This window comes from Triticum urartu, chromosome 3, assembly GCF_003073215.2.
Source record: "Triticum urartu cultivar G1812 chromosome 3, Tu2.1, whole genome shotgun sequence".
Classification (NCBI taxonomy): domain Eukaryota; kingdom Viridiplantae; phylum Streptophyta; class Magnoliopsida; order Poales; family Poaceae; genus Triticum; species Triticum urartu.
Window position 1 is genome coordinate 737,720,482 of NC_053024.1, and position 13,327 is coordinate 737,733,808.

Genomic DNA, 13,327 nt, shown 5'->3' on the forward strand with positions numbered 1-13,327 from the left:
ATAAGGGCCTTTAGTTCCGGTTCTGGAACCGGGACTAAAGGGTCGTTACTAAAGCTCCTCCCCCCCCCCTTAGAACCGGGACTAAATGGTCATTACTAAAGGTCCTCCACGTGTCCGCTGCGTGGAGGTCCACCTTTAGTCCCGGTTGGTAACACCAACCAGTACTAAAGGAAATTTTATGATTTTTTTTAATTTTTTTCCCTGAATTTTCAAATTTCTGAATTATTTTAACCTCTAATCTCTAATCACTCCTCATCACTGCTCAATTTAACCTCTAATCTCTAATCACCCCTCATCATTCCAAATCATTTAACTTTCCGGACGGTCACCCATCCTCTCACTACCCCAGCCTGAGCACGCTTAACTTCCGGGTTCTATTCTCCCTCGTTTCCAAGTCTGCACTTGTTGTTTTCCTGACAATAGTAAGATGTCAATTCTATTAACTCTCAGGAGTTTAGCTTGAGCATCAAGTCACACATTTCACTGTTTGAGTTTGAAACTATCGTTCTAAAAAACAATAATTATTTAGTAACACTAATATTTCTTAAATAAGTAGTTTGACCAATGCTTGACCACAGTTTGACCAGATTTGACCAAAATTCAAAAAAACTGAAATAATTATTTAGTAACACTAATATTCTTGAATAATTATTTAGTAACAGTAATACTTCTTGAATAAGTAGTTTGACCATAGTTTGACCAGATTTAACGAAAATTCAAAAAAAAACTGAAATTTAAGCGTAACTTTTTTCCTTTTAGAATTTGAGGATTCTAAAAATTTGCAAACAGGCCGTAGACGGTCAAAATCGGATGCGGATTTTCGTGCTGAACATTTTGATATATTATACGTTTTTTTCTGACATCGTATGCAAAAGTTATAGTCGTTTTACATTTTCCCTACACTTTTTGCAAAACATGTCCAAATTTAAGTTTTTAAATTTTCCTAACTAATAGATGTAGTAACATAACTACATCTCGAAGGATTTTAACTTTTGAAGTTTCTATCATTTTCTTTTGCTTTTTACAAAACTGAAAAGGCGATACACAGGGGTGGAGGGGTAGAATTTGAAAATTGCACCATTAGTACCGGTTGATGCCACGAACCGGTACTAACGGGCATCGCACCCTTTAGTCCGGTTCGTGGCACCTACCGAGACTAAAGGTCCCATTTGAACCGGGACTAATGCCTGTAGGATGCCCTAGCCGCTCGAACCGGGACTAATGCTCACATTAGTCCCAGTTCGTAATGCAACCGGGATTGATGCTTTTTTCTGGCCGAACCAAAGCCCTGTTTTCTACTAGTGCAAGCTATTCAATCCGTTGAGCGTGGAATAGATGGAGGTGGGATCAGACACCATTTGGTCAAGCGTGACCATGTGGCGGATGCACAAGCTCCTCAGTCGCACGACGTGCTTCTTTTGTGTCGCATGTACTAAATCTTATCCTCTCGAGAACTAAGCAAGCTCACTGATTCGTCGTTATCACCTATCCTTTCTTCTCTCTGTCGACTCAGTTCTCTCTCATGGTGATGCCGCACCACCCACCGCAACCGAGGAGGCCATGATTCAACACGCCTCATCGATGTCATTGTTGCAACCGATGTTGTAGGCAATCACCCGTTGTTGCAAGCATGACACCACCGTTATGCCTTTCCTCTACAAGCAAGCCATGGGTTGCAGTAGACAACAGGGGAAGGCATCGATGTGTGTTGCAGGCCACGGCGCCGGGCCACGTGTTAAACGCGCTGTGACTGGAGCAGTGTGGTGGCTTTTCCCATGAGTGATGTTGCAAGGTTATTGGCATCCACTCTAAGTGGTGCTACGATGGTCGTCGGCGTATGTTACGAGGTCGCACCGTCCCCTCTGATTGAGCAATGTTGCTAGCAGCACCCCGATAGAAAGGACTTCTGGTGCTAATACGAGTAGCACCACCCGCTACGTCGAAATTTCTTCGAAGCCATGCCGCGACAGTGGCTCGAGACGCTGTGATGGGCGGAAACGCAGTCACGTGAGGCAAACATGTGCTTACAATAGTGTTGCGACATGGACGATGATTCTGTCAGGGTTGGCGGGTTTTGTGAAACTGTTGTCGCCGCTCTCGAGGGCAGTGATTGAAGGAAATATGCCCTAGAGGCAATAATAAAGTTATTATTTATTTCCTTATAATCATGATAAATGTTTATTATTCATGCTAGAATTGTATTAACCGGAAACATAATACATGTGTGAATACATAGACAAACAAAGTGTCACTAGTATGCCTCTACTTGACTAGCTCGTTAATCAAAGATGGTTATGTTTCCTAACCATGAACAATGAGTTGTTATTTGATTAACGGGATCACATCATTAAGAGAATGATATGATTGACATGACCCATTCCATTAGCTTAGCACCCGATCGTTTAGTATGTTGCTATTGCTTTCTTCATGACTTATACATGTTCCTATAACTATGAGATTATGCAACTCCCGTTTACCAGAGGAACACTTTGGGTACTACCAAACGTCACAACGTAACTGGGTGATTATAAAGGAGTACTACAGGTGTCTCCAAAGGTACATGTTGGGTTGGCGTATTTCGAGATTAGGTTTTGTCACTCCGATTGTCGGAGAGGTATCTCTGGGGCCCTCTCGGTAATACACATCACATAAGCCTTGCAAGCATTGTAACTAAGATGTTAGTTGTGAGATGATGTATTAAGGAACGAGTAAAGAGACTTGCCGGTAACGAGATTGAACTAGGTATTGGAATACCGACGATCGAATCTCGGGCAAGTAACATACCAATGACAAAGGGAACGACGTATGTTGTTATGCGGTCTGACCGATAAAGATCTTCGTAGAATATGTAGGAGCCAATATGGGCATCCAGGTCCCGCTATTGGTTATTGATCGGAGACATGTCTCGGTCATGTCTGCATTGTTCTCGAACCCGTAGGGTCCGCACGCTTAAGGTTACGATGACAGTTATATTATGAGTTTATGCATTTTGATGTACCGAAGGTTGTTCGGAGTCCCAGATGTGATCACAGACATGACGAGGAGTCTCGAAATGGTCGAGACATAAAGATTGATATATTGGAAGCCTATGTTTGGATACCGAAAGTGTTCCGGGTGAAATCGGGATTTTACCGGAGTACCGGGAGGTTACCGGAACCCCCCGGGAGCTAAATGGGCCATGATGGGCCTTAGTGGAAAAGAGAAGAGGCAGCCCTACATGGGCCGCGCGCCCCTCCCCTCCCTTGGTCCGAATTGGACAAAGAGAGGGGGCCGGCCCCTCTCTCTCTTTTCCCCCCTCCACAAGTCCTATTGCAACTAGGATTGGGGGGAATCCTACTCCCAGAGGGAGTAGGACTCTCCTGGCGCGCCCTATGTGGCCGGCCAGCCTCCCCCTTTGGTCCTTTATATACTGAGGCAGAGGCACCCTAGAACACACAAGTTGATCCACGTGATCTATTCCTTAGCCGTGTGCGGCACCCCCAGCCACCATAGTCCTCGATAATACTGTAGCGGAGTTTAGGCGAAGCCCTGCTGCTGTAGTGCATCAAGATCGTCACCACGCCGTCGTGCTGACGGAACTCTTCCCCGACACTTTGCTGGATCGGAGTCCGGGGATCGTCATCGAGCTGAAATTGTGCTAGAACTCGGAGGTGCCGTAGTTTCGGTGCTTGATCGGTCGGATCGTGAAGACGTACGACTACATCAACCTAACGCTTCCGTTGTCGATCTACTACGTATCTAGATTAGACTCCCCCCCCCCTCATTGCTATGCATCACATGATCTTGCGTGTGCGTAGGAATTTTTTTGAAATTACTACGTTCCCCAACAGTGATGGTGCAAGCTATGCTCCCACCATCCTGTGATGCGCCCACGATGTTGCTATGGATGTCGCCCATGCTATGAGTCAATGTTACTTAGGGATGCCCCCATGCTGCATACCATGTTGCAACGCTCCAGTAGTGTTGTAAACGATACTGCTAAGATGCTGCCATGTTGTGTGGGAGGTGTTGTCACGGCCAATGATGTTGTGACGACTGAGGGAACAAATGAGTGGTGTCCACCGGGAGGTGTTCGTTGTGGGTGTACGAGTAGAGACATTTTTTAGATAATGGGAGTACGAGCAGATGGTTCGAATTAAGCGCATCCAAGGGACGAACCAACCTGTGGTTGAATGGTTAGAGCATCTCCAGCCGCGCCCCTAGAATGGCCTCCCCAGGCGTTTTTTTCGCGCCGGCGCTGAAAAATCGGCCCAGTCACGCCCCCAAGAGCCCGATTTTCGCCAGCCTGGGCTGAATTTAGCGCCGGCGGACCCAGGCCGAACCCGGTGCGCTGGGGGCGCTCGGGGGCGCCGGGGCGAGCGGTTTTGGCGCGAAAGAGCCGCGGGCCCGCCGCGTCAGCAACACCGCACGTCATCTTCCCCGAACGCATCGGTTTCCCGCGGGGAATCAATGGCAAGGCTGCCGCCGGTCAGCCTTACCAGTGATTTCTCACGGGCGGTGCGCCGACGCCTCCCCTCCCTCGCACGCGTACACACGGGGCGGCGCCGCTATATAAGCCGGTGGCCTCCCTCGCCTCTGGCTACACCAGCCCTAGCCTGCCCTCTACCTCTCCCGAGCTCTACCTCTCCCGAGCGCCGCCGAGCAACCTTGCCTTTCCCGAGCGCCACCGCCGAGCCCTCCCTCTCCCTCCCTCCCTCTCCCGATGGCCGGGCGATTCCCCGGCGATGAGGCCGCGGCCAACGGCTTCGGCCGCCGATCGCTCCGCGAACAGGAGTCTTGGCTCCTGTTCCAGGTGAACATCCTGGCGCCGCCGGACATGCGCGCCGGGCCAACAGGGTGGAGACTCAGCAACGGGGGAGTGCCCATTCCCCCGTTGCCCGACGCCGTGGCGAAACCGGGCTACTTCACCGACGAGGTCGACGTCGTGCGCGCCTCCCTCACCGACGCCCAGCTCGCCCTCCCCGAGTACGCCGCCGACAACATAGCGGCATGGACGGCGTACTTCCAGCGCCGGCAGTAGCAGAGGCTGGCGTCCACCAACGGCACGCCGGTGGTAGCCGGACCGAAGAATAGCGACGGACACCGCCTGTGGTGGGGTGTCCTCGGCCGGACCCTCGAGGGCGTTCTGACGTACCTTGAGGGCGGCAACGACCCGCCGTTGGCATACCCCCCGGCGAGGGCGGCTGCCATGGCCACGGCTCACCGCCGACGCGATGGGCAATGGTTGCCCATGAGGTTCGGCGCCTCCTCTTCTTCCTCCTCCTCCCACTCTTCCTCACACTCGTCCGGCGCTCCGGCGCTGCTCGACGTCAAGGCCGAGCCCGCGGCGGAGACGCCGCTCGGCCGGCGCACTCGCAGCGTCGGCATCGTCATCAATGAGGGCGGCGCGCCCCCTCGTCGGCTCCTCCGCGCTTCGTCAAGCCCAAGACGGAGCCGGGCCTCCCCACGGTGAAGACAGAGCACGGCGCCGACGTCGAGCTCGACGACGACGCGGCCCTAGAATGGGCGTGCGCGGACTCCCTGAAGATGGCGAGGGAGCGCCAGTGTGCCGCCCTGCGGCGATTCGCGCAGTGCCGCCGGGGCCGCGATGAGGGAGGAATCGTCGTCATCGAGGACAGCGACGACGACGCCGCGCCGCCGCCACCAGCCCGCATAGGCGACGCCGGTCAGGGGTCCACCAAGGACGGCCACGTCAAGGAGGAGAAGCCGGACGACGACGACGACGGCGGCGGCGACTACTCCGCTTTTAGCTAGTTCTTTCTTTAGTTTTATATTTAATAAAAACCCGCTTTTTAAATGTAATATATGCCGAACTTCGCCGAACTTTGAACTTTGCTATATATTTAAATTTTTTTGAACGCGCCTGGGGACGGCCCTGGGACCGGCGGCTGGGGACCAACTCGGCCCCAGGCCGAGTTTTTGCGCCGGCTCACCCCCAGGGGGCGATTTTAGGCGCCCCCTGGGGGGCCAACGGCTGGAGATGCTCTTAGGTGGACGGTGGTATCCTCAGCCCACGAGGGTTCATGTCCTGGTGCTCGCATTTATGCTGAATTTATTTCAGAATTTCTGGCGATGCGTGTTTAGTGGGAAGAGACGTTCCCATCAGGGTGCTTATAGAGGTAGGGTGACAAATGTAATCTCTGGGAAGAGTAGTTAAATTGTGCAAGTACGGGGACAACATAATAGATAGTCTCTAATATGAACTCGATAAGTATTGACTTCTGGTGCCAAATATACAGACCAGAATTTCATACTTCCGCTTGCTTTGGATACTACGCAGAAATTCGATGCTGTAGATTAGTAGATACGCAGTAAGTATGTGCCATAGTAAGCGAATTTGAAAATGCTTCAATGGATACACTCGACTAAAATGAATTGCGATGGCCATCAGACAGCAGGACATCATTTGGAATCAGCCGGTATGTCTTCACTGGGAGTTATATTGTAGTAATAGGTAGAGATTTCTGTATGGTATTACCACTAATTCTACAATTTGAGTATGGAGCTTTATATTTCGGCCGCGTGATGCTGGCGGCGGTGGGCTTGCCCTTCCCCGCGCGCGGTCCTCTCCTGCTAGGGCGGTAATGGCGGGCGGCGGTGTGCCTCGGCCGGTGGCGGTCTGGCGTCCCGGTGTGGAGGCCGGCGGTGCTCGCCGTGGATGGTGCCGCCTCTTGGCAGCGGGGTGGTCTGGTGGTGCTAGCCGGCCGGGGGCGCGTCCCCGGCCCAGATCTGGGCCCGTAGGGTCCCTTCTGGGTCCTTGCGGGTCGGCTCCGGCGCGACCGCGACGCTCTATGTATGGGGAGGCAGGGGAGCGGCTTGGACTGGGACAGCGATGCCGACGGCGTACCAGCTGCTGCGTGGAGGCGGGAGCTATCCAGGCCTTTGAGGGCCCGACCGGGCCTGTGGGGCCACGGGCCCGGTAGGCTCCTGCCATGGCGTCCGGTCAGCTACCGTCGTGGACGGTGGAGGTGGGGCCCTCCCGTATGCCGACGGTGTTGTTGCCCTAGTCCCGGCTCCTCTTCTCCGTTGTGCAGACCATCTTCGCGATGCCGTGGTGAGACAGCGTGGGAAGCTTCATGTCCGTGTTGGTGCAGGGTGGTGGTCGGTCTGGTGGCAAGCTCCGAAGTGCCTGAGGTAGAGGCTGGGATCGGGAGAAATCTCTGTTGGCTTGGCCGACACCGACGCGGTGGCGCCTGAGGGTGCCGCCGGACCTTCCTGGAGGGCGTCGGGGCTACCCTTCCTCTCTCCTCGCCGTGTACCGGGGGAAACCCTTGGTAGCAGCGTCGTCATTGTCGCGTCCTTTCTTGGAGGTGTTGTTAGGTACTGGCATTTCGGAGTTTCGGAGCTTGGTGGGCGATCTCCGGTGGACGCAGCGGTCACGAGGCTTCGTCATTTTTGTCGATCGGCCGTTATCGGCATTTGTTTATTTTCTTTTTTCTCTTTTCTTTCTTTTGGGCGTGTTTGTACTGTTTCCGCCTCAGCCCCTATCGTCGGTTGTATCGGTTGGTTGCTTTGTAATACAAAGCGGGGGAAACCCTTTTTCTTAATAGTGGTTGGCTTTTCAGTGGTCACTCGCGAGGGAGTGTGGTGGGAGCTTAAGCCCCACCACATGTCTGTCTGTGTGTTGGGTCGTCCGAGCAGGAAGCGAGAGATTCATTGAACAGAAGGAACCATGGGTGGCCTTTTCGGTTTTCCTATCTTCCATTGTTTTTAGCTTTTCTTTGCCTTTTAGTCTTTTGGGATTTTTTCTCTGTGTACTGTATATAGGATGTACAAAGTGTGCTCCCGTGCAAGGCACAGATGTGCTCCTTCACAAAATACTTGTGCTCCCACTAGCAGCACAATAGCAGCACAGGTGTCCTCCCCCTTGATGGAGCACATCCAACTCAGAAAAGAAAAAAAGGGGGAGTTTGCGCGGTTGCCTCTCCTTCCCCTGCGTGTCAAACATGAAGCGCACTTAGACCTTGTCATGCGATATTGCTCTACTTGTAGCGCTGGGAAAGGATGCACGATTTCAAAGATTTTTTTTGGAACCAATAGCAAAACATAAAGGTTTTTTGCATTACGAGGCCGACACAGCCCAGCCTAGAAAGAGTTCTGCAGCTGCTGCTGGCGCCGGAGTTCATGGAGTGGATGGTAACTCAATCTGCTCCACTTTACCTCTGCCAGCTTGACAACGCACCGCACCAATATCAATGAATCAATGACGCCGAGGTCGACACAGCCACCATGAAACTAGCCATCTCTCCTGCATTAGTCAAGAAATGACGACAACAGCAGCCGGCGGCAGCTACATTTTGCGGTTTTGCCTACTTAATTGAGAAACAGGAAGCCGCCGGCCGGCTGACCGGCGAGCTGATATTATTATGGGATATAGGAGGCTGCTTCGTTCATCCGCTGTTTGTTTAATTCCCCAGCGCAGCCTAATTAACTACTCTCCTATGAATTGTCCTTCTATAAGATGCATGCAGGCGAATATCCATTTGGTGCTTCTTCTTGTTGAAGCAACCAACTCGATCTGCATGTGTATTGTTAGAGCATCTTCAATCCAGATGCGCATTGTGAGAGCATCTCCCTATAATTTAACTTTAAACTCCAACTCCTTAACCTAAATTTAACTCTCCAAACGGCCCTTCTTCACAACCATTGCAATTGAAGAATATCTGAAGCACAATTTCTACTTAATTACCATATCTAAAAACCACATAAACTCTACCTTCATGAACATACTACTTATACATCGCATAGTACATAATTAAACTCAACATGGTGCTTAATTAACCTAAATAAAACTACCCATCCTCGGCGCACAAGGAATTGACGACGACATCCTTATGCTTGCCGTAACTCGTTAGCCCGTCGCGCACTATGAAATAGATGGACCACGGCCGGCGGCTTGGACCGTGGCACGCACCTCTCGAACGGCGGTAGGTGGCGGTTTGTCTGTGTGGTCAAGTAACACGCATAGGTTAGTGGGTCAGCCATATTATTTTGGAGATTTGTGGACTAAGCTCAACCCGTAGGACATGTTGATGGACCCTAATACAATTGACTCATTGTTTCTATGAATAGTGTTTTCCCATATTTTTTTGAAAGAATTCTTTTTAAATAATAGTGCTAACTAGTCCATGTATAATCTCCGTAGTCTAGGGAGGACCAAGTTGGCAATAACTTATAGCATCTATAGATGGAGTAGGCAAATGCGGGCCCTCAAAAGCCCACGGACGCGCCCGGGCGCGTCTGCGGGTGCTGACCGTTCAAGTCTCAAATTTGCTCATCTGCATCCGGATATCTCATATTAGAAATCTTAAATCCATACAAAAGCATGCACAGAAAAAAAAATACGTAGTACGTAGATCAACTAGCCTAGTCCTTGCCGGAGATGCCCACTATCTCCGTGCCCGACACCGGGTACATGGGTGGCAGCCGCAGCTCCGGCTGCTGCGGCTCCTCCAGCTCCTCCGCAGCGGCCTCTGCATCCATCTCCGCTTCGACCTCGTCGAAGAGGGCGTCGTACCCCGCCCGCTCTTGCCGGATGAACCGCCAGTTGTCCTCCACATGGGTCTCATCTTGGATGGACTCTAGGATGGCATGTTGCTCCGCCATCTTGTCCGCTTGGTCGACGCGAACTCCGCCTCCGCCTGCTCCATGTTGAAGACCGGAGCCGGCGCCAGCTCCTACTCCGCCTCCTCATCGTCCTCCGGATCCGCCACCTCCATCAGAGCTGGCTGCTACTCCTCTCCCTCCTTCTCCTCCGCCTGCTCCTCCTCCTCCTCCTCTGGCTCCGGCGAGTGCGGAGGCAGCCCGGCAGCGATGCGGGCGGTGCACATGGCGCGCCTCACCCGGTTCTCTTGCTCGATCTCTTGCAAGCGGTCCGGTGTGAGCATAGCATAGGTGGTTATCTTATTTCGGACCATGGCGATGCCAGAGAGCGTGGGATGAGCGCCGGAGCGGGAGAGAGGAGGTGGAAGGGCTCGGGCTGGCGGCATGGATAGGGAAAAGGTGGATGGGCTAGGTTTGGGGGACGCCGGCCGGCTTAAATAGCTGGATTTGGCCTCGGGTGGTGAGCCGGACCGACGCCACGCGGCGTTCAACCCCCCCCCCCCCCCCCCCCCCCCACCGGAGGAGATGTCCGTCGACCGCCGGGTTTCGGGGCGATTCTGCGTGGGACCCCGATGCCAGTCCTATGTGGCGGATCAAGGTGCCCAAGTGCCCCCATATCCGCTCCATATTTCGGTTGGATATGAAGGGTGTCGGTCAGCCCAGGCGTTTGAGGCCCGTTTGAGGATCCCGTCTGGGTCGAATTTTCGTGACCGGTTAATGACCGGGCCGTCCGCCCGGGCATTGGACGCGAGTTTGGGACGTGCGGCTGTAGATGCTCTTAGACCTTCAGTTTCGGTTTAACGTGGTCAAAAGACTTTTTTTAAGAAACATGGTTCAAAATGTAGACGCGTACAAAACATGCAGTTACACTCACCCTTATGAACGTCTACACGCACGCTCTACCCCTATGAGTACATCCGAAAGGCTCGGTGTCTCATAGTCAACAGGAACATCATCTCTCATTGAATGAACATCTTAAGAAGGACTAAAATAAATATAGAAAAATACAAGGACACATGCCGAATGTAAGACTTAAACCCGGATGAACAGGTTCCATTCCACCACAAGGAATCTTGGCACCTAAACTACACTCGGTGCATGTGATTAATTAAGAGAAATTGTAACATAGCAGCCTAGCTATGAGTTTGCTGTAGGAGCTCGTGTGCTAGGTTTATTCGGTGTTCGATCCAGGTTACAACTGATTATACTTTTGTAATAAACGTGTGTCAATCAATGAAATATCCAATGCTGTAAAAAATTGTACCATCCTCATCCAGAGTCGAGTGCCACCCGGCCTGATCGCAGTATAAAAGGCCTCTAACACAGGAACAAGCAGCATGAGCACATCACCAAACACACAACTAGGAATAGCAATGGCCATCTCACTCAGCTCGGAGCTCCTCTCCCTGTCCCAACAATGGCAGCTCCTCCTCCTTGTGGCACTCGCCTCCCTCGTGCTCTTCACGAGAAGACTGAGCAACAAAGGGCTCAGACTACCGCCCGGCCCAGCCCAGGCTCCAATCCTGGGGAACCTACACCAGCTAGGCTTGCTACCACACCAGAGCCTACGGGATCTGGCAAGGCAGCATGGGCCGGTGATGCAGCTGCAGCTTGGCACCGTGCCAACGGTGGTGGTGTCGTCAGCTGAGGCGGCGCGGGAGGTGATGAAAACGCACGATGAGGACTGCTGCACCCGGCCTGTGTCCCCAGGGATGAAGCGGCTGTCCTACGGCCTCAACAATGTCGGGTTCGCCCCGTACGGTCCCTACTGGAGCATGATGCGCAAGTTCCTTCTGGTCGAACTCTTCGGCGTGCGCCATGTCAAGGCCGCATGGCACGCACGCCAGTATCAGGTATGGATCGTCCCATTGCGTCGGTGATTTGGGCCTTCCTTATCTCCACTCCAATGTATTCTCTTGCATTTTTTGGCAATTAATGTGTTCTCTTGTATTTGCATTGCTTATTCTTTAAGCATAAAACACAATATTACATTGTGGTGCACATCAGAACAGGGGCAAAATAATGCAACATGCAAAGACAAAATAAAACATCATAGTGCGCTCCAAAACACGATGAAAACCAACAAAACTTGTTTGAAGCACACAGAAGCAAAACAAATTGTTGTGATACCACTAGCTATCATACAGACACAAAATAAGAGATGATATATATGGTATTTACATATTCTAGTGCACTATTGCGGCACGCGTCATGATAAAATCAGAGATGGTTGATATATATTGTGCATGATAGAAATCTCATGGGTTTTATCGTAATAAGGTGGACAAACTAACGAGCACCTTGAGCGGCTTGGCCGGAGAGCCGGTAGCACTGAAGGAGCACATCTTCAGGCTGGCCGACGGCCTCATCGGTATGCTGGGCTTTGGCGATATGTACAACAGCGACAAGTTCCCACACCACAAGAACTTGGAGCACGTGCTCGAGGAGGCCACACACGCGCAGGCCAGCTTTTCCGCCGAGGACTACTTTCCCAACATCATCGGCCGCCTAGTCGACCAAATCACTGGCCTCGCCGCTCGCCGCGAGCGGATCTTCAAGAAGCTTGATACCTTCTTCGAGATCATCATTGAGCAACATCTTGACCCTCAGCGTGTCAAGCCTCAGAATGGTGACCTCGTCGACCGCCTCATCAGTCTCTGGAAGGACAATAGTGGCACCCTCAGCATCACGAGAGATCACGTCAAGGGCATCATCTTTGTACGTTATGTTAGTTGCATCTACATCATGTCCTCTCCCGATTTAGAAAAAATATGAACTAACTCACATCACTCACCACCCTGCAGGGCACGTTCATTGGTGGCTCGGACACGGCCTCGGTGACAATCCTATGGGCGATGGCGGAGCTAATGCGGAAGCCGCGGCTGCTGAAGAAGGCGCAAGATGAGATCAGGTCCGTGGTGGGCGGCAACGAGAGGGTGCAACCGGATGACCTAGTAAAGCTAGGCTACCTCAAGATGGTGGTGAAGGAGACCCTACGGCTGCATCCGCCAGCGACCATGCTGCTGCCGAGGGAGGCCATGCGGGATATCCAGATTGGTGGCTATGACGTGCCCACCAAGACGCGAATCTATGTGAATGCGTGGGCCATTGGCAGAGACCCAACAAGCTGGCCTGATGACCCGGAGGAGTTCAAGCCAGAGAGGTTTGAGATGAGCGAGATAGACTTCAAAGGCGCGCATTTCGAGCTAACTCCATTTGGTGCAGGGCGGCGGATATGCCCTGCGCTGTCTATGAGCACGGCTACCGTGGAGTTCACACTGGCCAACCTGCTGTACTGTTTTGACTGGGCGCTCCCCAAGGGGGGCGTAGTGAGCATGGAGGAGGAAGGCAAGCTTATCCCCCTCCTCAAGACCCCGCTCGTGCTGGTGCCCACCCCATACCGGAACATGTAGGCATAGTGAGGGCGTGACATGTCATGTCACACTCGAGAGAGATCGACTCCAAATTAATTTCCCCCCATGTATGGAGTAAACATGGATGTAATCTTGTGACTATTAGTATTACCACTTTGTATGTACTACAGTTTGTTTACCACACCTTGGAAGACAGTATATCACAATAATAAGATTGGCACATGTATGTTGTTGTAAAATGAAATAAATATACAAAATTCGTTGTTTTGATTATTAAGTCTCGAGGGCAAGTATATATAAAGGTATGCAATTGGTGGACAAGTAGGATAGAGACGTGGAGTGCTTCTAAG

General features: G+C 52.0%; 1 protein-coding gene across 1 annotated transcript; it reads left to right on the plus strand.

Annotated features, from left to right (window-relative positions):
• Window positions 1–10,976: 10,976 nt before the first annotated feature.
• On the plus strand, window positions 10,977–13,016 carry LOC125546339 (4-hydroxyphenylacetaldehyde oxime monooxygenase-like). The gene is made up of 3 exons (XM_048710585.1): window positions 10,977–11,456; window positions 11,884–12,321; window positions 12,408–13,016. The coding sequence occupies exons 1-3, from the start codon at window positions 10,977–10,979 to the stop codon at window positions 13,014–13,016; spliced, it is 1,527 nt and encodes a 508-aa protein (XP_048566542.1).
• Window positions 13,017–13,327: the final 311 nt, after the last annotated feature.